Source organism: Macaca nemestrina, chromosome 7, assembly GCF_043159975.1.
Source record: "Macaca nemestrina isolate mMacNem1 chromosome 7, mMacNem.hap1, whole genome shotgun sequence".
Lineage (NCBI taxonomy): Eukaryota > Metazoa > Chordata > Mammalia > Primates > Cercopithecidae > Macaca > Macaca nemestrina.
The window spans coordinates 53,035,464-53,062,355 of NC_092131.1; the positions used below are offsets into that span (position 1 = coordinate 53,035,464).

General features: G+C 40.7%; 1 protein-coding gene across 3 annotated transcripts in view; it reads left to right on the forward strand.

Annotated features, from left to right (window-relative positions):
• Positions 1-28: 28 nt before the first annotated feature.
• The window catches only part of LOC105481788 (WD repeat and HMG-box DNA binding protein 1), an 85,688-nt gene continuing 58,824 nt past the window's right edge, over positions 29-26,892 (forward strand). For all 3 annotated transcript variants that reach the window (XM_011741522.3, XM_011741523.3, XM_011741524.3), the window contains exons 1-7: positions 29-129; positions 356-448; positions 14,833-14,944; positions 18,196-18,347; positions 20,216-20,327; positions 20,566-20,616; positions 21,535-21,630. In XM_011741522.3, the coding sequence (XP_011739824.1) occupies positions 372-448; positions 14,833-14,944; positions 18,196-18,347; positions 20,216-20,327; positions 20,566-20,616; positions 21,535-21,630 (600 nt within the window). In that variant the 5' untranslated portion in view covers positions 29-129; positions 356-371. The remainder of the gene's footprint in view (positions 130-355; positions 449-14,832; positions 14,945-18,195; positions 18,348-20,215; positions 20,328-20,565; positions 20,617-21,534; positions 21,631-26,892) is intronic.

Consider the following 26,892-nt stretch of genomic DNA (forward strand, 5'->3'; position numbering starts at 1 on the left):
CCACCCCGCGACCTCTGTCGGGACCCGCGCCGGGCGTGGGCGGGTCGACGCAGGCGCAGTGTGGTGAGCGAGCCGAAGCGCGGGAAGCTGCTCTTGCGGAGCCTCAGTCGCGGAGGCTCGGTCACCCGGGTGAGTCCCCACTCTGGCTGCCCGCGCCCACCAAGGAGATGCGTGTTCCCTCTCCTGCTTGTTGTCTGACAGACCCTGCGCCTTATCCTGCTGCTGTCACTCGGGTGGGGGAAACCGGGCTGCGGAGAACGTGCTCTGGAGGAGACTAACCTCTCTTCCTATCCCCAGCCTCGCTGCTTTTCTCTCATTTGTAATAATAAGACTGGCTTTTATAAAACATTTTCAGGTAGATAAAGGAAAAGATGCCGGCCACACGGAAGCCAATGAGATATGGACATACAGAGGGACACACGGAGGTCTGTTTTGATGATTCTGGGAGGTAAGGTTCTTTGAGAAACAACGTTTCAGGTGCAAATGTTAAAACATTTATCCTTAAACATTATATATGCCGTCAGCTGAAAATGACTCTTGCAGATAGAGAGGAATAATGTTGAAATCTAAAATGGCACACATATTTCTTTAGATTTATTGTTTGATTCGGGCCGTCGTGGTAGTTTATCAACAAAGTTATAATCGTACTTACAGAGGCACTGGAAAGATGGAGCTTCTCCCCATATATTTTCCCCTTCTCTGCGTCTTACATTATTAATTTTGTCAGATCACTAGATACTACCTACTTGTCAACTTCGGTGGCCTGTTCTGTTTGGAATGGTATCCTTCCATGGCTCTAGTGATGCTATTTCCTTTTTTGCTTTTTTTTTTTTTTTTAACTTTTTGACGGCTTAAAAAAATTTTCTTCTGTTTGATTCCTAAACGTTAATATTTTCCTAGGGTTATTCTGGTCCCTTTTAGCTTTCCAAGTCCCATTCTTATGCACTACTACTGCTCGATTGGACGGCTTCCAGTGTCGCTCCTATGTTGATTGATTCGTTGAAAAAATATTTGAGTGTCTCTTTTCCTGGGGACCAGCGATAGAATAGAGTGAACCAGACACAGTCTTTTCCTCCGTTGAGCTTAAGGTCGTTTTGGATTGACAGGCATTGAGCACAAATTAATCACAAAAATAAATGTGTATTTAGAAATAGTAAGTAAGATGTGCAGTCATAAATGTGTATGAGGAGAAGCTCATCTAGTTAAAGGAGTCAGGGAAGGCTTCTTTGAGAGGTTTCTTGAGACGCCGTCTGAAGACGGAGCAGGCATTAAGCAGTATAAAGAGATGAGTGGTGGTGGCGGTGGGGTGGTGGTGTTGGCATAGTAAGCGGAGGCAATACTGTGTGTAAAGGCCCAATGGGGCCGGGGATCATGGTATGCTCAAAGACCTAAAAGAAAACTAGCCTTGCTAAAATGTGGAGAGTGATGCAGAGTTTGATGAGAGATTAATCTGTGAAGTTAGGCAATGGATGTCCTATCCAAGACCTTCTGGACTTTATTAAGGAATCTTGTTTTATCCTAAAAGCACTGAGGAGGTATTAAAGGCTTGAAGCAGAGAGATGTGATCAGATTTGTTTTTGAGAAAATGCATGGAGGATGAATTGGAAAAGGAGCACTCATGGATGCAGAAAGACTGTTAGAAGATACCTGTATTAGTTTGGGTAAGTGTGATAGAAGCTTGGATTAGAGTAAACATGGGTATTAGAAAAGAGGATACATTCAGGAAATATTCAAAAAGATAAAGTCAACAGGATGGATCAGATACTAAGGATGGAGAAAGAGGCAACAGGGATAACGTCTACATTTCTGGATGTTACAGTTGAGAAAGTGATGCTTCCACTTGCAGATAATAGGGACACTTGAAGAAGGGCATATTTCACAGGTAGAGCTGTGGGTGGAGATTGAGTTTGCATTTGGATATGATTATTGTAGGATTTCTTAGAGATACTCAACTAGAGGGATAAAGTAGACAGTTGGATAAGTGGGTCTCAAGCTCAGAGAAAAATGTGAGCTAGAGGTAGAAATATACAATTGACTCTTAAACAACGTGAATTTGAACTGTGTATGTCTACTTATACACGGATTTTTTTCAATACACAAGTATGTCATGAGTGCATAAAATATATGTAGATACTAGTGTATTTTATCATTTACTACCATAAAATATATACAAATCTATTATAAAAAGTTAAAATGTACTAAAACTTACACAGACAAACATTTCCAGACCATCCACAGTCAAGAGAAATGTAAACAAACATAAAGATGCAGTGTTAAATCATAACTACATAAAATTAATGGTAGTATATACCGTATTACTGTAATAATTTCATGGCCACCTCCTGTTGCTATTTTGGTAAGCTCAAGTGTTGTATCTGCTTAAAACACTCTGTGATGTTGTATCTGCTTAAAACACTGTATGATGCTCATGAGCAGTTTATCACTCCAGTAACTTGCCTATCCCAGTAAAAAGATATCTCTGGTGGTTCTCACATATTTTTCATCATGTTTAGTGCAACACCATAACCCTGAGTAACACCATGAGAATCATATGAAGTGCCACTAGTGATGCTGGATCCTAAGAAGCAGACAGAAGTCATGACATTAAGAGAGAAAGTTGAATTGCCTGATATGTACTGTAGATTGAGGTCTGCAGCTGCGGTTGCTCACTGTTTCAAGATAAATGAATCCAGTGTAAGGACCACTGTGAAAAGGAAATTTGAGACACTGTTACTGCAACTATGCCATCAGGCTTGAAAACCTTGCACTTTTTGTGAAATAAATTCATCTTGTATTGAAAATGCAGCTTTTATGTGGGTATGGGATTGCAATAGAAAGGCATAGCTATAGACTCTAATGTGGTTCCAGAAAAGGTGAAGTCATTATCTGACAACTCAAAGCAAAAGGAAGGTGGAGGATCTAAAGCTGGAAAGTTTAATACCAACAGAGGATGGTTTGATAATATCAGAAAGAGATTTGGCTTAGGAAATGTCAAGATGGCCGGGCGCAATGGCTCACGCCTGTAATCCCAACATTTTGGGAGGCCGAGGTGGGTGGATCACCTGAGGTCAGGAGTTTGAGATGAGCATGCCCAACATGGTGAAACCCTGTCTCTACTAAAAATGCAAAAAATCAGCCAGGCACAGTGGCGGGCACCTGTAATTCCAGCTACTCAGGAGGCTGAGGCAGGAGAATCACTTGAACCTGGGAGGTAGAGGTTGCAGTGAGCCAAGATTATGCCATTGCACTCCAGCCTGGGGAACAAGAGAGAAACTCCATCTCAAAAAAAAAAAAAAAAAAAGAAAAGGCAAGATGACAGTAGAGTCAGCTTCTGCTGACCAAGAGACAGCAGCAGACAGATTCCCAGACACCATTAAGAAAATCATTGAGGAGAAACATCTGCCTGAACAGGTTTTTTGTTTGTTTGTTTTGTTTTTTTGAGATGGAGTCGGGCTCTGTCTCCCCGGCTGGAGTGCAGTGGTGCAACCTTGGCTCACTGCAGCCTCCACCTCCTGGGTTCAAGTGATTCTCCTACCTCAGCCTCCCAAGTAGCTGGGATTATAGGCATGCGCCACCACACCCAGCTAATTTTTAGATTTTTAGTAGAGACGGGGCTTTGTCATGTTGGCCAGGCTGTTGAACAGGTTTTTTTTTTTTTTTTTGAGAGGCAGTCTTGCTCTGTTGCCCAGGCTGGAGTGCAGTGGCACGATCTTGGCTCACTGCAAGCTCCGCCTCCCGGGTTCACACCATTCTCCCGCCTCAGCCTCCCAAGTAGCTGGGACTACAGGCGCCCGCCACCACACCTGGCTAATTTTTCGTATTTTTAGTAGAGACGGGGTTTCACCGTGTTAGCCAGGATGGTCTCGATCTCCTGACCTCGTGATCTGCCCATCTCGGCCTCCCAAAGTGCTGGGATTACAGGCGTGAGCCACCGCGCCCGGCCTGAACAGGTTTTTAATGTAGATTAAAGTGCCCTGTTCTTGGGCGGCGGGGGGGCGGGTTGAAATGCCACAAAGGACATTTATTAGTAAGGAAGGGAAATGAGCACCAAGATTTAAGGCATGAAGGCTAACTCTAATGTTTGGTGCAAATACAGTCAGATTTATGATCAGAACTGCCATTATTTATAAAGCTACTAACCCCCAGGCCTTGAAGGGAAAAGATAAACACCAGCTACCAGTCTCTTAATTGTATAACAAGAAGACCTAGACAATGAGAACCTTTTTTTCTGGATTGGTTTCACTGATGCTTTGTGCCTGAAGTCAGAAAGTACCTTGCTAGTAAGGGACTGCCTTTAAAATTCTTTTAATGTTGGGCAATGCCCCTGGCCACCCAGAACCCCGTAAGTTCAATACTAAAGGTGTCAAAGTGGTATACTTGCCCCCAAACACAATGCCTCGAATTCAGCCTCCAAATCAGGAGTTCATACAGACCTTTACAGGCTCATTACATAAGCTAATCTATGGAAAGGATTGTCATTGCTATGGAAGAGAACCCCAGTAGAGAGAATATCATAGAAGATGCCATCATTGTTATAGAAAAAGCTCTGAAGGCCATCAAGCCCAAAACAATAAATTCCTGCTGGAGGAAACTGTGTCCAGATGTTGTGCATGACTTAAGATTGACAGCAGAGCCAGTCAAGGAAATCATGAACGAGATTGTGGGTATGGCAAAAAAGATAGGGAGCGAAGTAATTTCAAGATACGGTGCTTGGAGACATTCAAGAGCTAGCAGACACGACTGGACACGGTGGCTCACACCTGTAATCCCAACACTTTGGGAAGCCCAGGCAGATGGATCACTTGAGGTCAGGAGTTCGAGACCAACCTGGCCAACATGATGAGACCCCCCCCCATCTCTACCAAAAACTTAAAAAAATTGGCTGGATGTGGTGGCATGCACCTGTAATCCCACATGCCACCTTCTCTTGGGAGGTGGAGGTTACAGTGAGCTGAGATTGTGCCGCTGCACGATTCCAGGCTGGCCGACAGAGCAAAACTCTGTCTCAAAAAAAAAAAAGGCTAATAGACACTAAACCCAAGAGTTAGCAGAAGACAATTTGATAGAAATGAGTGCTTCCAAACTAGTGCCAAGTGATAAGGAAGAAGATGTAGAAGAAGCAGTGCCAGAAAACAAATTGACTTTAGGCAATCTGGCAGAAGGGTTCTGATTATTCAAGACTGCTTTTGACTTATTTTATAACATAGACCCTTCTATGATATGAGCACTGAAACTGAAGGAAATGGTGGAAGAAAGATTGGTACTGTATGGAAACATTTTTAGAGAAATTAAAAAGGAAAAGAGTCAGACGGAAATTATGATGTGTTTTTATAAAGTCATACCAAGTATGCCTGCCTCTCCTGCCTCCTCCTCTACTTCCTCCCTGCTTCCACCTCTGAGACAGCAAGACCAACTCCTCTTCCTGTTCCCCATCAGCCTTCTCAATGTGAAGATAATAAGGATGAAGACCTTTATGATGATCTACTTCCGCTTAGTGAATAGTAAATATATTTTCTCCTCTTTATGATTTTCCTGATATATTTTTTCTCTATATTACTATATTATATAGATATAGTATATAATACATACACAAAATATGTGTTAATTGACTGTTTATGTTATCAGTAAGGCTTCTAATCAACAGCAGGCTATTAGTAAAGTTTTGGGAGAATCAAAACTTATATGTGGATTTTTGACTGTTGCGGGGTCAGAACCCATAACGCCCATGTTGTTCAAAGGTTACCTTTACACCTTTAGCTGATAATTTCCAGAGTTCAGGATTGAGGTCCTGGCTAATAATATAAATGTGGGAAATGTCCTTATATATATAGTATTTATTACTGTGAACTTGGACAAAATCACTTAGGGAAGGAGTAAATATAGATAAGAAAAGACATTCAAGGGTACTCCAAAATATTTAGAGATCAAGTTAAAGAGGATCCAGCTAAGGAGACTAAGAAAGAGTAGCTAGAAAAGTAGAGGACTGAAAGACAAGAAGGATGTTTAGAAGCCAAATGAAGTGTTTGAGGAACAGGAAATAATAAACTCTGTCAGATGCTCCTGGTGGGTCAGGTTGAAGACTGGGAATTCACCATTAGATTTAGCAATGTGGAGGCCATTGGCAAGTTTTATAAAGCAGTAAGAATGAAAACCTTGAAGTGGGTTCAAGATAATAGAAGGGAAGGAATTTGAATTAGTGAGGTTGATACTATGTGGTTTTGATTTTGTCTCTAGTAGCAGAGGGGTATAGAAAGAAATCAGTCACTACTTAAGAGGGCTGAAGAGGAAACACTGACTCCAGAAGAATGACCAGAAAGAAAGCTGAGTAGATAGAGATTTTGCTGGTGCCTCACCATGAACCTCATGAGACTCAATGAAGGAGTCAAGGAGAGGTGGTCAGATTAGGGAAGGAATGTTGCTCTCTGAGGATAGAGTCGAGGTAGTAAGAAATGCATTGGTAATCATTGACTCCTTGAGGTTATGTCATACAGTGGATGAAGTCTTGATATAATTAATCTTCATGCCCAGACACTGATAGTGGATTTCTTTTTTTGAGACGGAGTCTAGCTCTGTCACCCAGGCTGGAGTGTCTGGCACTCCAGATCGTGCAATGGCACGACCTCTACTCACTGTAACCTACACCTCCTGGGTTCAAGCGATTCTCCTGGCTCAGCCTCCCAAGTAGCTGGGATCACAGATGCCCTCCACAACAGCTGGCTAATTTCTGTATTTTTAGTAGAGACAAGGTTTCGCCATGTTGGCCAGGCTAGTCTTGAATTCCTGACCTCAATTCATCCGCCGGCCTTGGCCTCCCAAAGTGCTGGGGTTACAGGCATGAACCACCACACCCAGCCTTACTCTTTATTATTTTAAAGTAAATCCCATACATCTTATAAGTAAAATCTGGTTTCTTGGGGGTTGAACCTGGTAGAACAAAGCTTTAGCAAGAGTCATGAATCAAAAAAGAGAAGGCACAAATAAAATAATATTAGAGATAAAAAAGGTACAATAAAGGCTTCAAAATATGTGAATACATTGACACCCTTATGCTAATAGTTTTGAAAATTAGAAGCAAAGGTACAATTTTCTAGGAATATGTAAATTAACAACTTACCCAGTTTACCCAAGAAAAATTAAAAATATTTATTTACATTGATTATCCAAACATTAAACATATGATCTCAATGTTAATATATGTAGGATAATCATTTCTGGTACATATTTATGTGCTTTAATCAGTTTTTTAGCCTGTCCCATGGTATTACTGATATCTTTCTGAAAAAAATATTTTTAATACAGTGTTATTTTAATTTTTCTCATAAAATTAGCTCTAGTCTTGTTTAGAGTTGCATTTTATGCCTTATAAATTTGAAGTTAGATCTTCAATTCTTTTTTTTTTTTTGAGTCAGAGTTTTACTCTTGTTGCCCAGGCTGGAGTACAGTGGCACCATCACGGCCCACTGCAACCTCTTCCTCCGGGTTCAAGCAGTTCTCCTGCCTCAGCCTCCCAAGTAGCTCGGATTACAGGCACGCGCCACCATGCCCGGCTAATTTTGTATTTTTAATAGAGATGGGGTTTCTCCATGTTGGTCAGGCTGGTCTCGAACTCCAACCTCAGGTGATCCGCCCACCTCAGCCTCCCAAAGTGCTGGGATTACAGGCATAAGCCACCATGCCTGGCCTAGACTATAACATTTTTTAAAGAGAAAAATGTTAGGTTCTAAGGTACTTGGCAGGCTCAGAGCAAATTCTACTAGCTGGGAGAGTCATAATTTTTAAGAATTTGTTTTAATTGAAATGAGTAAATACTTCAGCCTCAGTATTTTTATAGGTTCTGTCTTTTTATCTCCATTCATGGTACCCTTCTTCAATAATAGGGTCTTCACTATTTTTAAGGACAAAATTCATCAAGTTGTCTATGATTCTTTTGGATGTTTCACAGATTTTAAGCCTATTCTTTTATTTCATTCTGGCAGAGAACGTAAATTTATACAATTAAAAATAGGAGTTCTATCAAAAGATTCTTCCCACAAGTCAAGATATTTCAAAGTACAGTTCCAGAATTTTAAAATGAAGTCATTCACCATTCCAGCTTTTCATGTGCAATTTGTTCAATTCTTATTTGCTTTTGTAGGGATAAATTTCAGTGTCTTCTTGTGCATAAGTTTTGTTTTCATGAATTGCATTTCACTAAAAGCTTCAAAAGCTTAAGTTGAATGCTTTGATTAAAGATGTCTGTTTTCAACTAAATGCAACTAAGATTTAGAGGACTTGTTTCTGATAATAATAATACCATTATTACGGTAGGACCCTTAGGTTGTTTTACAGGGTCGCTCTTCAAAGGCTTACAGATTTTAAAACCTAATCATTCCAAGCAGAGGGAGAAAGTATGTCCTGCAATGCTAGTATTTTTAGTGTATTTAATTAACATTGGTTTGTGCGCTGCTGAGGTGGGAGGATTGCTTGAGGCCAGGAGGTCTAGTAGTTTTTGTGTATTTAACATTGATTTGTGTGCAACTGAGGTGGGAGGATTGCTTGAGCCCAGGAGGTCAAGGCTGCAGTGAGCCGTGGTAGGGCCACTGCACTCCAGCCTGAGCAACAAAATCAGAAACAAAACATGTTTTTTTCAAAAATTCTGTTGTTCTGCAATTCTAGATATAAATAAAATCTGAAGATTTGACAAGTATGGCTTCTTTTTTGTTGATATGTTATCTTGCAGCTAATTTGGACAGAATCATGAATTGTAATTCCAAATTCAAGTACTTTTGTGTTTCACAGGTTTCCTAATATAGTAAAAACATTGATTTTTCTGGCTGGGTGCAGTGGCTTACGTCTGTAATTCCAGCACTTCAGAAGGCTGAGGTAGGCGTATCACTTGAGGTCAGGAGTTCAAGACCAGCCTGGCCAGAGACCAGAGATGGTGAAACCCCATCTCTAGTGAAAATACAAAAATTAGCCAGGTGTGGGTGGCACGTGCCTGTAATACCAGCTACTTGGGAGGCTGAGGCAGGAGAATCACTTGAACCTGGGAAGTGGAATTGCAGTGACCCGAGATGGTGCCACTGCACTCCAGCCTAGGCAACAGAGCAAGATCCTGTTTCAAAAAGGAAAAAAAAAGGAATATTGATTTTTCCTATAGCATTGTAGAAAACAATAAAATTAGTATGTAGTTATTTGATACAATAAAGGATAAAACCATTTAGAAGAAAATTTAGACTACTCTGAAAGCACTTCTTTTTTTTTTTTTTTTTTTTTTTTTTTTTTGAGACGGAGTCTCGCTCTGTGGCCCAGGCTGGAGTGCAGTGGCCGGATCTCAGCTCACTGCAAGCTCCGCCTCCCGGGTTCACGCCATTCTCCTGCCTCAGCCTCCCAAGTAGCTGGGACTACAGGCGCCCGCCACCTCGCCTGGCTAGTTTTTTGTATTTTTTAGTAGAGACGGGGTTTCACCGTGTTCGCCAGGATGGTCTCGATCTCCTGACCTCGTGATCCACCTGTTTCGGCCTCCCAAAGTGCTGGGATTACAGGCTTGAGCCACCGCGCCCGGCGAAAGCACTTCTTTCACAGGACTGCTTAACTCTATTTCCTGCCAAAGTTTGTATTTGTATTACTGTAAAAATTAAGAATTTTATCACTGGTGTTAAACTTTTCAAATAAATTTACATAGAATCCCCAATGATGTCAGATATTTCACTTTCAGCAGAATGAACTTCCAGGTTTACTTTGTTTCCATGAACTGAAGAGTAAACTAAACTATTATTGGAATTAATATGGGTGATTTTCTATTTAAAACTCCTGATGACATTGATATAATACTTTTATCATTTAACTGTTTGAAAGTTCTTTTGCTGTCCATGGCCATACCACCCTGAATGCACCTGATATCATCCGAAATTTCTTTTGATAATGGAGACAACCCATTAACAGTCACTTTGCTTTTTTTCTTTTTTCTTTTTCTTTTTTTTGAGACGGAGTCTCGCTCTGTTGCCCAGGCTGGAGTGCAGTGGCGCATTCTCGGCTCACTGCAAACTCTGCCTCACGGGTTCACGCCATTCTCCTGCCTCAGCCTCCCCAGTAGCTGGGACTACAGGTGCCGCCACAACACCCGGCTAATTTTGTATTTTTAGTAGAGATGGGGTTTCACCGTGTTAGCCAGGATGGTCTCAATCTCCTGACCTCGTGATCTGCCCGCCTCAGCCTCCCCACTTCGCTTTTTATGCTAGGACCAGAAAACTTGGAATGAAAAGTGAACAAAATTATTTTAGAACAACTGACATTTCTTTTCATGCTGCACTGTCCAATACAGTAGCTACTAGACACATGCAGCTATGTAGATTTAAATCAATTAAGGTTAACTTCATTAAAAATTCAGTTCCTCTGTCACATTAGCCACAATTGCTCAGTAACCAGGTATAGACCATTTTCATCACCTCAGAAAGTTGTTTTGGGGAGCACTAAGTTCTTAGGAAGAATCATGCTTCACAAGATATAAACTCACCTTCTGCAGGAGTAGAATCACAGTTTTCAGGCAGCCTTCTTAAGATAACTACTAACTTGAATAGATACTGATTCTTCTTTGGGACTTTTTTCTCTTCTAATTTTCCTGTGGTTGGTGTTATCACTATAGTGTCACTATAGCCCCATGGTAAATGTCAACTAACATTTTATTCAAGTTATATTTTCATTATCAACTTTCCTAAGCAGAAATTTAGTATTTAATCTTTTATTAAATATGTACTTGATATACTTTTTAGCTCGTTGCCACTGAAAGGGTTGTGTTGGTTTTTATTTTTTTCCCAAAATTTAAAAAGCATAGCAATCAATAAAATTAATATGTAGTTATTTGATACAATAAAGGACAAAACCATTTAGAAAAACATTCAGACTACTCTAAAAGCTCTTTAGAAGACTGCTTAACTCTATTTTCTGCCTTTATTTCTTATTAATTTCACTATATTTCACTATAATTTTCCATTGGTCCCACCAACTGGCACCTATAACTTTGTACATCTCCTCCAGTGCACCTGCTGATACACCAAGAAGCCCATCGAGGCTGGGTGTGGTGGCTCATGCCTATAATCCCAGCACTTTGAGAGGCCGAGGTGGGTGGATCACCTGAGGTCAGGAGTTTGAGACCAGCCTGGCCAAGATGGTGAAACCCTGTCTCTACTAAAAACACAAAGATTAGTTGGGTGTGGTCGCGCACGCCTGCAGTCCCAGCTACTTGGGAGGCTGAGGCAGGAGAATCACTTGAACCCAGGAGGTGGAGGTTACAGTGAGCTTTGATAGCACCACTGCACTTCAGCCTGGGAGACAGAGTAAAACTCTGTCTCAAAAAAGAAAAAAAAGTCCATCGGAACAGAAACGTGAAATACTTCTCTCATCACCACTGGGACTGAAAGAAGTAGCTATCCCTAGGGTCTTATGTCTCAATTCATTCCGTTTTTTACTGACATATTGGCACTGAAAGGATTTGTTACATTGCATCAGGAAAGTGTAGGGAAAGGGGAGATAGTTTATCACTAGTCATTTTACAGATTTAACCATGTGTTATGTGTGTTATATTACTAAATGAGACCATGGCAGAAGCTGGAAGGACAAAGAAGGGGTCTGCCAAACCCACCCTAGCTTTTTTTTTTTTTTTTTTTTTTCTGAGACACTGTTGCGCTCTGTTTCCCAGGCTACAGTAGTGCGATCTCGGCTCACTGCATCCTGTGCCTCCTGGGTTCAAACAGTTCTTATGCCGCAGCCTCCGGAGTAGCTGGCATTACAGGTGTGCACACCACCATGCCTGACTGATGTTAGTATTTTTAGTAGAGTTGGGGTTTCGCCATGTTGGTCAGGCTCCACCCTAGCCAATTTTGATGCAACTAATACTAATATTGAGAGGTGACAGTGTGCTAGCAGCCCTCACTCTCCGTGCCTCCTCGGCCTCAGTGTCCACTCTGGTGGCGCTTGAGGAGCCCTTCAGCCCGCCACGGCACTCTGGGAGCCCCTCAATGGGCTGGCCGAGGCTGGAGCCGCCTCCTTCTGATTGCTTGTGGGGAGGTGTGGAGGGAGAGGCGTGGGCGGGAACCAGGGCTGTGCACTGCGCTCAGGGGCCAGTGCGAGTTCTGGCGGGCGTGGCCCCGGCCTGGGTCTCACACACGGAGTGGCCGGCCGGGGCCGCCGGCCCAGGGCAGTGAGGGGCTTAGCACCCGGGCCAGCAGTTGCGGAGGTTGCGCGGGGTCCCCCCGCACTGCCGGCCTGCATGCAGCACGCTAGAATTGTCTCTGGGCCTCAGCCGCCTTCCCGTGGGACAGGGCTCGGGACCTGCAGCCCGCCATGTCCGAGCCCCCCATCCATGGAGGGCTCCAGCTCGGCCGGACTCTCCCCGACGGATGCCGCCCCGTGCTGCTTGGTACCCGGTCCCATCCACCGCCCAAGGGCTGAGGAATGCAGGCGAGGCTTGGGACTGGTGGGCAGCTCCGCCTGCAGCCCAAGTGCAGGATCCACTAGGAGAAGCCAGCTGGGCTCCTGAGTCTAGTGGGGACTTGGAGAACCCTTGTGTCTAGCTCAGGGTTTGTAAATACACCAATCAGCACTCTGTCTAGCTCAAGGTTTGTAAATACACCAATTGGTACTCTGTATCTAGCTAACCTAGTAGGGACTTGGAGAACTTTTCTGTCTAGCACTCTGTGTCTAGCTCAAGGATTGTAAACGCACCAGTCAGCACTCTGTGTCTAGCTCAGGGTTTGTAAATACACCTATCAGTACTCTGCGTCTGGCTCAGGGTTTGTAAATACACTAATTGGTACTCTCTATATAGCTAACCTAGTGGGGACTTGGAGAACTTTTCCTTTTAGCACTCTGTCTAGCTCAAGGATTGTAAATGCACCAATCAGCACTCTGTCAAAACAGACCAATCAGCTCTCTGTAAACTAGACCAATCAGCTCTCTGTAAAATGGGCCAATCAGCAGGATGGGGGTGGGGTCAGATAAGGGAATAAAAGCAGGTTGCTGGCGCCAGCAGTGGCAACCTGGTCGGGTTACTTTCCACGTTGTGGAAGTTTTGTTGTTTCACTCTTTGGATCCATGCTGCTTTTAAGAGCTGTAACACTCACCGTGAAGATCTGCAGTTTCACTTCTGATAGCGAGATGACGAACCCACCAGGAGGAAGAAGCTCCAGACATGTCTGAAGGAACAAACTCCGGACACACCATCTTTAAAAACTAACACCGTGAGGGTCTGCGGTTTCATTCTTCAAGTCAGCGAGACCAAGAACCAACTAATTCCAGACGCAATATGTTTTAAAGTGAAAATTCCTGGACAAATGCCAGGCCGATTGGACAGATAAACCAGGAGCATCCCAGGCAAAATAAGACTTGTGGTCCTCCTGTCTACTCCCTATAGAAGGCAGCCTAACCACCTTACTCTGGCATTAAGATTATTCTAAATAAGTGACCTAGACTTCATTTTCTTTTTCCTTTCCTGGCTTGTGTGCTCCAGGTAAACTCCCCCGTGCTGTGTTAACTCTATTTTGGTTCATGTGATTTTCTCTGGAACTGCCCTTGTCACCAGTCTTAGCATATCTAGTCCTACTTGTTCTTTGACTTCCCAGTGTAAATACCATCTTTCTTATGAACCTTTTTGGTTTTCCCAGGTGAGAATTAATCTTTTTCTTTGGAACATCCACAACTCTTTGTATAGTTTTTTTTTTTTCTATTTATTATATGTTATTTTTCTATTTTATTACATAAGTTATATTTTGTTTTTACTTTTTTGTATATATATAGATAGGGCACATACTAAATGAGTAAAAGCATTTGGAAGATGAGAAGTTTAAAATAAGATAGATACAGATGGCTATTTGAAACATATTTGGATAGTTGAGCTCACACATCTATTCATTTATTAATTCAACCAATATTTATTAAGGTTTCTGTCAGAGACTGACTGGTGCTAGGGATACAATGGTGGGCAAGGAAGATACGGTCCGTATTGTTGCAGAGATTATATGCCCATCTATCTTACATTCTTACAAATAAATGATTTTATGCTGGCCAAGCATGGTGACTCATGTCGGTAATCCCTTGACTTGGAGAGGTCAAGGCAGGCAGATCCCTTGAGCCCAGGAGCTCGAGACCAGCCTGGGCAATGTAGGGAGACTCTGTCCCTACAAAAAATAAACAAATTAACCAGCCTGGTGGCATGCGCCTGTAGTCCCAGCTACTTGGGGAGCTGAGGTGGGTTGATCGCTTGAGCCTGGGAGGCGGAGGGTGTAGAGAGCTGTAATCGTGCTACTTCTTAGGCAACAGAATGAGACTCTGCCTCACAATTTTAAAATTTTATGCCAAAGAAGAACTAGAGTATTAAACTCATATTTTATTTTATAGAAGAAAATTAGCACTTTATTTTTAAGGTTTATGTGTATAAAATGAGAAAAAATACTGGCTAATGTCTTCATTTTATGAAAAAGTGGTAAATATAGAGGTAGCATTCCAAAAAACTAATATGTATGAAACTAGGTGACTTGTTTTTTTTTTTTTCCCCCCTTGAGAGAGAGTCTTGCTCTGTTGCCCAGGCTGGAGTGCAGTTGTGCCATCATGGTTCACTGCAGCCTTGACCTCCCAGGCTCAAGTGATCTTCCCAGCCTCCCAAGTAGCTGGTACTACAAGTACACGTAACCATGCCTAGCTAATTTTTAAATTTTTTATAGAGACTCTCTGTATTTTCGAGGCTAGTCTCGAACTCCTGGCCTCAAGCATTCCTCCCACCTTGTATTCCCAAAGTGCTAGCGTTATAGGCATGAGACACCATGCCCGATGACTTTAATTTGTGTCTTTTCTTCACAGTTTTATTGTGACTTGTGGAAGTGATGGTGATGTGAGGATTTGGGAAGACTTGGATGATGATGATCCTAAGTTCATTAATGTTGGAGAAAAGGCATATTCATGTGCTTTGAAGGTAGTAAAAACAGTTATATCAATTGATATGAAATGATACTGGCATGTGATTCTTATGCTTGAGTGAAAAAAATATTTTTGAATATAGATATACCTTGTTTATCTCATGAAATAATATTTTTAAATGCATGATAATGCCATAACTTGCCCTACCAATTTTTTTTTGAGGGATGTGAAAAAACATTTTTGAATATAGATATACCTTTGCTTTTTTTATCTCATGAAATAATATTTTTAAATGCATGATAATGCCGTAACTTGCCACACCAATTTTTTTTTTTTTTTTTTGAAATGGGATATTGCCATGTTGCTCAGACTGGTCTCAAACTCCTGGGCTCAAGCAGTCCTCCCAGTTGAGCCTCCCAGGTAGCTAGGACTGTAGGTGCATGCCACCATACCTAACCACCCCAAAATTTTAAAGGTAAACTCTGAGTGGTTTATTAGAAGAGATTAATGGACATGAATGGTGAACCAATTAAAATAAATGCAGGAAAATAATACTTTCAAGAACAGTTTAAATGTTCCCTTTTTTCCTTTAAGGGAAAACTCAGTAGTGGTTTTAGCTCACTGCTGTGGTTTGAATGTTTTACCCCAAAAGCATGTGTTGGAAACTTAATCCCCAACATAACAGTGGTGGGAGGTGGGGTCTACTGAGAAGTATTGAGACTATGAGGGCTCTGGCCTCATGATTGGATTGATGCCACTATCTCAGGAGTGGGTTCATCATAAAAGGGTGAGTTTGATCCTCTTGCTCTCCCTCTTGCCCTCTTTTTACTCTTCCAAGATGGGATGATGCAATAAGAAGACCCTTGCCAGATGCCAACCCCTCAGTCTTGTAGTGTCCAGCCTTCAGAATCAAGAGACAATAAATTTCTGTTCATTATAAATTACCCAATCCGTGGTATTCTTATAGCAGTACAGAACAGACTAAAACACCTACTGATTCAGATAACTTAAGGAATTGTTTTAGAAAAGGGAATGTTTCATTAACTTTCCCAATATATGTTCATATATGTTTCTGATGTTTTGTGTAAGGCAAATATGGGAATGAGATGTAGGTTACTTGGAGAATGAAGACTTATTCAGAAGGACTTTGGAAATTAAATTTCTATAAACCCCTAAGCTTTTCATTCATGATGACTTTTAATTTGAGTGTATTGTGTTTAGGTAGAAAAATCTTTCCACAGAATTCATATTTTTTCCAAACCCAGGCGCATTTAAGGTAGATTAGATGGTGTTTAGATATTCTTTTTAAAATGATCATATATAATTGGAAAATACATTCCCAGAAGAAAAAACATAAATGACCAACATACATTAAATATAAGCTAAATCTTACTAGTAAGCAAAGAAGTGCAAATTTTAAAATTGGATTTTTTTCCCCATAAAATTGGCAAGGACAAAAAATATTGCTAATCCCAGTAATAGTGAGGGCTTTGAGAAGTAAATATTATCACACACAGTGTCTGGATATATAAGTGAGAAACTTTTTTTTTTAGAGCAAATTTATACCATATATTAAAATTGGAATGGACACAGTCATTTTTGGCTATTTTCAAGTTTATGTGGAAAAGGATATTAGTAAAAGCGCAATTCATAATAATAGCAAACGTTACAAACAATTGAAGGGTCTTTCAATTGAGAAGTTATTTTATAAATTTTGGTAGAGCCATATAATGGAATACTATGCAGCCACTATAAAAATAGGGTATCTCTATTTATTTTCATCTGAAAAGATATTTATAATAAGTTGAAAATAAGTTTACAATAAGTCGAAAAAGAATGAGATTCAGAACAGTTAATATAGTGTAGTCTTATGTTTGTTAAAATAAATAAATACATATATATACACATACACACACACACAAGCACACACGAATATAACAAAATTAAGAAGACTTAACCCCTAAATGTTAATGGAGATTACTTCATAAAATAAGGAACTTACCCTCTGCTCAGGATACTTTTTTTTTTTTTGAGACGAGTCTCTACTCTGTCACCCAGGCTGAAGTACAGTGGCAGATCTCGGCTCACTGCAAGTTCCACCTCCCAGGTTCACGCCATTTTCCTGCCTCAGCCTCCCCAGTAGCTGGGACTACAGGCGCCAGCCACCACGCCTGGCTAATTTTTTGTATTTTTAGTAGAGATGGGGTTTCACCGTGTTTGCCAGGATGGTCTCAATCCCCTGACCTCATGATCCGCCTGCCTTGGCCTCAGGATTACAGGCGTGAGCCACCGCACCCGACCTTTTTTTTTTTTTGAGACGGAGTTTCATGCTTGTTGCCTAGGCTGGCGTACAATGGTGCGAGGTCAGCTCACTGCAACTGCCATCTCCCGGGTTCGCAGCCTCCCACCCAGCTAGGTGCCCACCACCATGCCTGGCTAATTTTTTTGTAATTTTAGTAGAGACGGTGTTTCACCATGTTGGCTAGACTGGTCTCAAACTCCTGACCTCACGTGATCCACCCGCCTCAGCCTCCCAAAGTGCTGGGATTACAGGTGTGAACCACCACACCCAGCTCCAATACTTTCATATTGTCATTTTTTTTCCGATCAGTGAACATATATTAGTTTACTAAGGCTGCTATAACAAATTGCCACAAATTTGGTGGCTTAAAACAACAGAAAATTATCTCACAGTTCAGAAGGCAGGAAGTCAGAAATTAAGGTGTCATCATGATTGGCTCTTCCCAAGGCTCTGAGGGAGGATATGTTCCATTCCTGTCTTCTGGGTTCTGGTGGTGTGGCAATTCTTAACATTCCTTGCCTTATAGGTATATCACTCCAGTCTCTGGCATGGATTCTGCATTTAGGCTTTACTCTAAAAAGACATGTAATGATTTTGTTGTGGAAACATAGGGCAATGACTATTGTGGCCATGCCTTCTGATGCCTTCTCATTTTGAGACTAGCTGTGTTTTCTCTGAAAAGCTCTCTCGAGTCTCCTTCATTTTTATAACACTTAGGATCCATAGAAGTACTATTCAAATATTTTTCTTACCAGAATAAAAGAAAAATTAGAGGCTATAAGATTGGTTGCTGAAGGTAGAATTAATTTTTCTAAAGCTAGCAAATTTTTCTTGCTAATGCACATTCCAGCAAAGTTGTATATTTAGTGATAATTTTTCTCTTGATATGAACTACATTTTTAAGGTTTTTTGTTTTTTTTTTTTGCCAGATTTTTATCTATGGAGAGACTCCCAGTCATTTGGATTTGTTTTGCTAATGTTTCTTACCTTAATTTTTCTTTTAGAATGGAAAATTGGTCACTGCAGTTTCTAATAATACTATTCAAGTCCACACATTTCCTGAAGGCGTTCCAGATGGTATATTGACTCGCTTCACTACAAATGCAAACCATGTGGTCTTTAATGGGGATGGTGCTAAAATTGCTGCTGGATCTAGGTAAGGCTCTTTGACATCAGAAAAGGAAATAATGTTAGAACAAAAGGCCTTGTTTATTTGTTTCAGGGTAATGTTTTCAGGACTGTGACTTACTTTTTTGTTTTTTGTTTCCTCATATATTTTTTTATCTAGTAAAGGTTTTTGAGGATAAACTTGGGCTTCTTTTTGAATTGAAATATGTTGCTTTGGCCAGGTGTGGTGGCTCACGCCTGTAATCCCAGCACTTTGGGAGGCCAAGGCGGGCGGATCACCTGAGCTCAGGAGGTCAAGACCAGCCTGACCAACATGGCAAAACCCTGTCTCTACTAATACAAAAAATCAACTGGGTGTGGCAGCAGAGCTGGCCAGGAGGCAGAGGTTGCAGTGGGCCAAGATGGTGCCACTGCACTCCAGCCTAGGTGACAGAATAAGACACTGTCCCCCGCCCAAAAAAAAAAGAAAGAAAAGAAAAGAAATGTACTGCTCTGCAGATGGCCTATTTTATAATACCGAAAGCATAGCTTGATGCAAAATTTTAAAAAATTATTTTAGGGCTTGCGTGGTGACTCATGCCTGTAATCTTAGCCCTTTGGGAGGCCAAGGCGGGCAGATCACCTGAGGTCGGGAGTTCAAGACCAGCCTGGCCAACATAGTGAAACCTCTTCTCTATTAAAAAGACAAAAATGAACTGGGCGTGGTAGCGGGCACCTGTAATCCTGGCTACTCGGGAGACTGAGGCAAGAGCAGCTTGAACCCGGGAGACAGAGGTTGCAGTGAGCTGAGATCATGCCATTGCACTCCAGCCTGGGCGACAAGAGTGAAACTTCATCTCAAAAAAAAAAAAAAAATTATTTTAGTTAGAACTTGGACTATATAGTCAGAATATTTTGGAGTTTCTCTTGATGCTTCTTTGTCATAGGAAAACAATATAATTGGTTGCATTGCTGAGGTGAAGTGAAAGGTATAGTACTTTTAAAAATGGTTGTAGCTATAATTAGATTAGCAAATAATAGAAGTTTAAGATGTAACTAAAGAAGCCATTTAGGAAGTGTTTGTATTTTAGCATAATGGGAAATCTTGACTTGTGTTTTCAGCATATTTATAGAGCAAAACTAAAAGGTAAGTCATTAAATTTGGGTGCCAAATTTTATAAGCTGCTATAAAGAAATTACAGCATTTACTCTTGTGATTTTGAAATACTTGGACAGGCTTATGCCTCTAATCCTAGCACTTTGGGAGGCTGAGGTGGGCAGATCATGAGGTAGGGAGTTCAAGACCAGCCTGACCAACATGGTGAAACCCCGTCTCTATTTAAAATACAAAAATTAGCTGGGCGTGGTAATGTGCACCTGTAACCCTAGCTACTTGGGAGGCTGAGGCAGGAGAATCGCTTGAACCCGGGAGGCGGAGGTTGCAATTGAGATCGCACCACTGCACTCCAGCCTGGGTGATAGAGCAAGACTCCATCTCAAAAAAAAAAGAAGAGGAAGAAATATTTGGATCATAGCTTTTAGGAGAGATGTTTTTTTTCTTTTGTTTGTTTGTTTGTTTGTTTTTTGAGACAGAGTCTTGCTCTCAGGCTGGAGTGCAGTGGCGCGATCTCGGCTCACTGCAAGCTCCACCTCCTGGGTTCAAGCAATTCTCCTGTCTCAGCCTCCTGAGTAGCTGGGACTACAGGCGCCCGCCACCACGCCTGGCTAATTTTTTGTATTTTTAGTAGAGACGGGGTTTCACTGTGTTAGCCAGGATAGTCTCGATCTCCTGACCTCGTGATCCGCCTACCTCGGCCTCCCAAAGTGCTGGGATTACAGGCGTGAGCCACTGCGCCCGGCCTAGGAGAGGCCTTTGTATTAGCATTTATTCATTTGCGTTACTCTTTTTGTTCTTAGTGATTTTCTAGTCAAAATTGTGGATGTGATGGATAGCAGCCAACAGAAAACATTTCGAGGACATGATGCCCCTGTTTTAAGTCTTTCCTTTGATCCTAAGGACATCTTTCTGGTAATTCTTTTTTCCTTCTCTTTTTGTGTTTTTCCTGAATATGTTTAAAAATATATTTCCTACTATCTAAAAAATTTTCTGCTAACTCTAACTTTTCAAGCTTTGTTTTATTCAGGAAGAGAGTTAGCAGGAAATTTCACCCAGTTGATAAAAGGGCTTTTTGATTTAATTAATTGAACCACTTTCCGTGTGGTATTATGGCTATGACTATAGAGAAATGTGTTGTTTATTCCTGCAGGCATCAGCTAGTTGTGATGGATCTGTCAGAGTGTGGCAAATTTCAGATCAGGTAAACTCAGCAATTTAAAGTTTTTTGCCCATTCCTGTAATAAATTGTTATATGTCATATTACTGGACCAAATTAATAATTGCTTTTCTTTAGAGTTTTCTTTGGTACCATTAAATACTTTTTGTGATCGAAGTCCACAGTAATCTAGTGTCAAAGTAAATTGTATTTGTACCTAATCACAAGGGGAATGATGATCTTATATTTAACTTTCTAAGTTTTGTAAATGAAGGGAATAAATTCAGTTATTTTATATTTGTAATGTAATGACCATGCGTTGGGCCTTGGGTTAGACAGTTAGGGATAAAAAATTATGGGTCACACTTGATTTGGAGAGTCACATATACAATTTGTTCAAATGCAGCCTAATAAAGGTTTTAAAGGAGGTACGAAATGAGGTGTTCTCCAGATTGACAGAGGGAACAGTTAAGTCTTCCCAAGACAGTCAGAGATGGCTTGGCATTTCTAGGGAGAATATGAATGTAATTGACTAAAGAAATATCTTCCACAAATAATGCCTTAATATCCACAGTTCCTTCCCTTCATTCTTGAGCTATTTAAAAGAACCGACTTTGACACTTTAACATTTTATAGTAGACCTTTGAATTTTTTTTTTTTGTAGTCATTCTAAGAATTTCACATATTGGGGTTTTGTGTATGTGTGTATGATTATTCAGTAAGTATATCATTTGTTTATTCTGCACAGAAAATACTCTAGTTATTTAAGATTTGTACTTTTCATATCTTTGAAGGACTTAAAGCAGTTTAGGTTTATCAGGTAGTATTATAATTAAGGTACATTAAGTTGCATTTTTCTGAGATATATATTAATTTGAAGCATTTAAATATATTCAGTTCTGCATATATTTTGGGGGAGGAATTTTCATAAAGGGAAAGACATTTTCTTTTTTTACCAATTAGACATGTGCTATTAGTTGGCCACTGCTACAAAAATGCAACGATGTGATAAATGCAAAATCAATCTGCAGACTTGCTTGGCAGCCAAAAAGTGGGAAGGTAAGAGATTCTTATTTTTATTTTTATTTTTATTTTTTATTAGAAACAGAGTCTTACTCTGTCGCCCACGCTGGAGTGCAGTGGCGCGATCTCGGTTCACTGCAACCTCTGCCTCCCAGGTTCTAGCAGTTCTCCTGCCTCAGCCTCCCGAGTAGCTGGGATTACAGGCGCAAACTGCCATGCCCAGCTAATTTTTTGTATTTTTAGTAGAGAGGAGGTTTCATCGTGTTGCCCGGGGTGGTCTCGATCTCCTGAGCTCAGGCAGTTCACTCGCCTTGGCCTCCCAAAGTGCTAGGATTACAGACGTGAGCCACCGTGCCCGGCATGATTCTTATTTTTTAACCTTTGTTTTATTCAGTCCTTTTCAACTTTGAATGTAAAAATAGTTTTTTTAATTGTCAAAAAACTTTAAAAATTTGGATTATAAATTTTAGAGTACCAAGCCAAATAATTAGTATTGAAATGCTTTAAGAAACATTTGAACTTTATCAGGATTCATTTTGAAGTATAAATTTTGCATGAATTAATGAATTTTATATTTTCCTTCACATTCATACTTAATGGAACAACTCTGGAGACAGTTTTATTATGTCCACTCTCACTGTTAGTACCTAACATTTTGGAGGGTACTAACTGATACAGTTAGACAACAGAAAAATATGAGAAATTTGAAAGGAAGAAAGAGAATGTTCATTATTTGCAAATGAAATGTTTATATATGAGTAAATCCCAAGAAAATCAACTGGGGAAGAAAATCATTACTAATAATAAGAAAATTTAGTAAGATAACTAGAAGCAAAATTGTTTGCATACAGGATTGTTATACAAATACAGGATTGTTATCCTGTATACAAACAATAGCCATTTAGAAAGTATGTAGGAAAAATAATGCATTTACTGTTACACTGAAAAAGATACAGTAACAGGTTAAATGTATAAGAAATGTGAAAGATCTATATAAAGAAAATTTTAACATGCTACCAAGAGAAGTAAAAGAAGACTTGGATAAATAGAAACATATACTCTTAGAAAGGAATTTTTGATATAAATAAAGATGTCAGTTTTTCCCTAAATTAATCTATAGTTTTGATAACATTCACATATAAAATACCAGGCTGTGTGTGGTGGCTCATGCCTATAATCCCAGCACTTTGGGAAGCTGAGGCAGGAGAACCGCTTGAGCTCAGGAGTTTGCCACCAGCCTGGGCAACATAGTGAGACCTTATCTACACAAAAAAATGAAGATTAGCCAGGTGTGGTGGCATATTCCTGTAGTCCCATCTACTTGGGAGACTGAGGCAGGAGGATCACTTGAGCCCAGAAGATTAAAGCTGCAGTAGGCTATGATCTTGTCACTGTACTCCAGCCTGGGCAATGGAGCAAAACCCTGCCTCAAAAATAAAAATATCTTATCTGAAGTCTCTTAGAAAAAAAAAAAAGAAAACAAAATAAAATAAAATAAAAGTACCAATAAGATGTCTGGGAGGACCAAATTGAGCTGATTCTAAAGCCCATGTGGGCTTTCCACGCTACCCAGAGAAGGGTCCATATGATATTCTGGATTCTCATCATAATTTAAAGGGAAACTTTCACAATGTCTAGAACCCTCGATGTCCTGCAAATGAAGGAGGAGGATGTCCTTAAGTTCCTTGCAGCAGGAACCCACTTAGGTAGCACCAGCTTTGTCTTCCAGATGGAACAGTACATCTATAAAATAAAAAGTGACGGCATCTACATCATTAATCTGAAGAGGACCTGGGAGAAGCTTCTGCTGGGAGCTTGTGCCACTGTTGCTGTTGAAAACCCTACCGACGTCAGTCTCATATCATCCGGGAATACTGGCCAGAGGGCCATGCTAAAGTTTGCTGCTGCCACTGGAGTCACTCCAATTGCTGGCTGCTTCACTCCTGGAACTTTCACTAACCAGATCCAGGCAGTCTTTTAGGAGCCACAGCTTCTTAAAATGACTAATCCCAGGGCTGAATACCAGCCTCTCACAGAGGCAACTTATGTTAACCTACCTACTATTGCTCTGTGTCGCACAGATTTTCCTCTGTGCTGTGTGGACACTACCATCCCATGCAACAGCAAGGGAGCTCACTTAGTGGGATTGATGTGGTGGATGCCGATCCAGGAAGTTCACATGCGTGGCACCATTTCCTGTGGGAGGTCATGCCTGATCTCTACTTCTATAGAGTTCCCAAAGAGATTGAAAAAGAAGGGCAGGCTGCTGCTAAAAAGGCTGTGACCCAGGAGGAATTTCAGGGTGAATGGACTGCTCCAACTCCTGAGTTCGGTACTCCTCAACCTGAGGTTGCAGACTGGTCTGAAGGTGTGCAGGTGCCCTCTGTGCCTATTTAGCAATTTCCTCCTGAAAACTGGTGTGCTCAGCCTGCCACGGAGGACTGGTTTGTGGCTCCCCACTGCTCAGACCACTGAATGCATAGGAACAACCACTGTGTGATCTTAAGCTGTTCTTGCACAGGCTCTGAAGCAACAGGGAAATAAGGTTGATGGAAAATAAACATTGGGTCGGGTTTGATGGCTCATGCCTATAATCCCAGCACTTTGGGAGGCTGAGGCAGGTGGATCACTTCAGGCCACAAGTTCAAGACCAGCCTGGGCAACATGGCGAAACCCTGTCTCTACTAAAAATACAGAAATTAGCTGGGCGTGGTGGCACACACCTGTAATCCCAGCTACTTGGGAGTCTCGGGCATAAGAACTGCTTGAAACCCGGGAGGCGGAGGTTGCAGTGAGACGAGATTACAATACTGCACTCTAGCCCCGGTGACAGAGCAAGACTCTATCTCAAAAAAGAAAATAAACAATTGGTTTCTTAAAAAAATGAGAAAATCCATGTGGAAAATGAAAAATTTTGAAAAAGAAGTGTTGCAAATAATCTAATTCAATCAGATAATAAAACAAAGTTATGAGAGTTAAAAGTTTGCTATTGAGTTATGAATAGACACATACCTGTTGAAGAGATAAATAGACCCAAATGTATATGGAAAGTTAGTGTATATAAAGGTAGAGAAAAGGAGATTTAGCAAACGTATTAGCACAAGGATATGAATACCAGGAAGTGGGAATCTTTGAGGACCATCTTGGAAGCTTTCTTCCACATGATGAGTTTGTATATAGGTATTTACTATATTATTATTTCAACTTTTCTATTCTTTCGAAATTTTTCAGAAAATAAAAGTAGATCATACAAAAAGTAAATAATTTTGCATGATACAAAATATTATAGTCACAGTACAAATGACAAACTGGGGAAGGAAGTTTGAAACAATAAAACACAGCTAATTTCCATAGTATGCAAAGTATTCTTACAAATCAGTAAAAACCCATTAGAAAGATAAGCAAAGACATGAGCAGACAGTGTACATAAAAAGTATACAGTTGGTGGCCGGGCACAGTGGCTCACGCCTATAATCCCAGCACTTTGAGAGACTGAGGTGTGTGCATCAACTGAGGTCAGGAGTTCGAGACCAGCCTGGCCAACGTGATAAAATCCTGCCTCTACTGAAAATACAAAAATTAGCCAGGCGTGGTGGTGTGCACCTGTAGTCCCAGCTACTCGGGAGGCTGAGGCAGGAGAATTGCTTGAACCTGGGAGACAGTGGTTGCAGTGAGCTGAGATGGCACTACTCTCCAGCCTGGGCAATATATATATATAAATACACAGTTTGTTTTTCTTTCTTTTGTAGATAAATACACACACACACAATTGGCTTTTAAAATTATTTTTTCTTTCCTTTTTTTGAGACATGGTCTCACTCTGTTGCCCAGGCTGGAATGCAGTGGCATGATCATGATTCACTGAAACCTCTGCCTCCTGGACTCAGTTACATCCTCCCACCTCAGTCCCCCACCCGAGTAGCTGGGACTAGAGGCACGCGCCCACAATGGCTGGCTAATTTTTTTATTTTTTGTAGAGACAGGGTCTCATTATGTTACTCAGGCTGGTCTCAAACTCCTGAGCTCAAGTGATCTGCCTGTCTCAGCCTCCCAAAGTGCTGAGATTATAGGCCTGAGCTACCACACCTAGCCCATGTGAACTTTTAACAATGTACATTCTAGAGTAAAGTGATAATTGAGCTCAAGGAAATGTAGTGTGTATTTTTTTCTTTGCTTACAAAAAAATCTAATTGAAAATTATTTAAAATAAAGATTTTATTATATATTACTAATTGTTTTTTGGATAATCATGGAATGAATACACAGTTTTTTCTACTAATCAGTTTCTTTAGAAGAATGCATAAGAAGATACATTTCTTGTTTTTCAAGATATTTGAAGGATTCTGTCTTTATTTTCCGCCAACAAATGGGAGGAATTTTTAAATTAGAAGGGCCTAGATTCCTTAAGAAATAGTATTGAAGGTCAGGCACGGTGTCTCACGCTGTAATCTCAACACTTTGGGAGGCTGAGGCAGGAGGATCACTTGAGGCCAGAGTTCAGTACCAGCTTGAGCAACACAGCGAGACCCCATCTCTAAAAAAAAAAAAAGAAAAAAAAGACACACACACACACACACACACACCAGGAAAAAAATTAGTTGGGCTGTAGTCCTAGCTATTTGGGAGGCTGAAGCAGGAAGATCCTTTGACCCCAGGAGTTTGAGGCTCAGTGAATTATGATCACACCACTGCACTCCAGCGTGGGTGACAGAGCAAGACTATCTTTTGGAGGGGAAAAAAGTAATCGTATTAAAAGTGCTAGTAATTACAAGTTCTTCATTTTTTGGTGGGGGAAAAAAGTAATCGTATTAAAAGTACTAGTAATTACAAGTTCTCCATTTTTTGGTGGGGGCAGAAAGTTATCTTATTAAAAGTACTAGTAATTACAAGTTCTCCATTTTTTGGTGGGAGAAAAAAGTAATTGTATTAAAAGTACTAGTAATTACAAGTTCTCCATTTTTTGGTGGGGGGAAAAAGTGATCTTACTAAAAGTACTAGTAATTACAAGTTCTCCATTTTTGGGTGCAAGCAATAGAGTGATCACCTTTATTTTTTTCTCTTCCCATGACAAATTATCACCTATTTTTTGCTTAATGAAGTTTTAAGTAATATTCTGAGTTTCATTAGTTGCCAGTTAAAATACAGGTTTGTGCCTGGCACAGTGGTGTATGCCTGTAGTCCCAGCTACTTAGAAGGCTGAGCCAGGAAGATCCCTTGAACCCAGGAGTTGAAGACCAACCTGGGCAACACAGTGAGACACCGTCTCTTAAAAACAGAAACAATAAAAACTAATTTGCT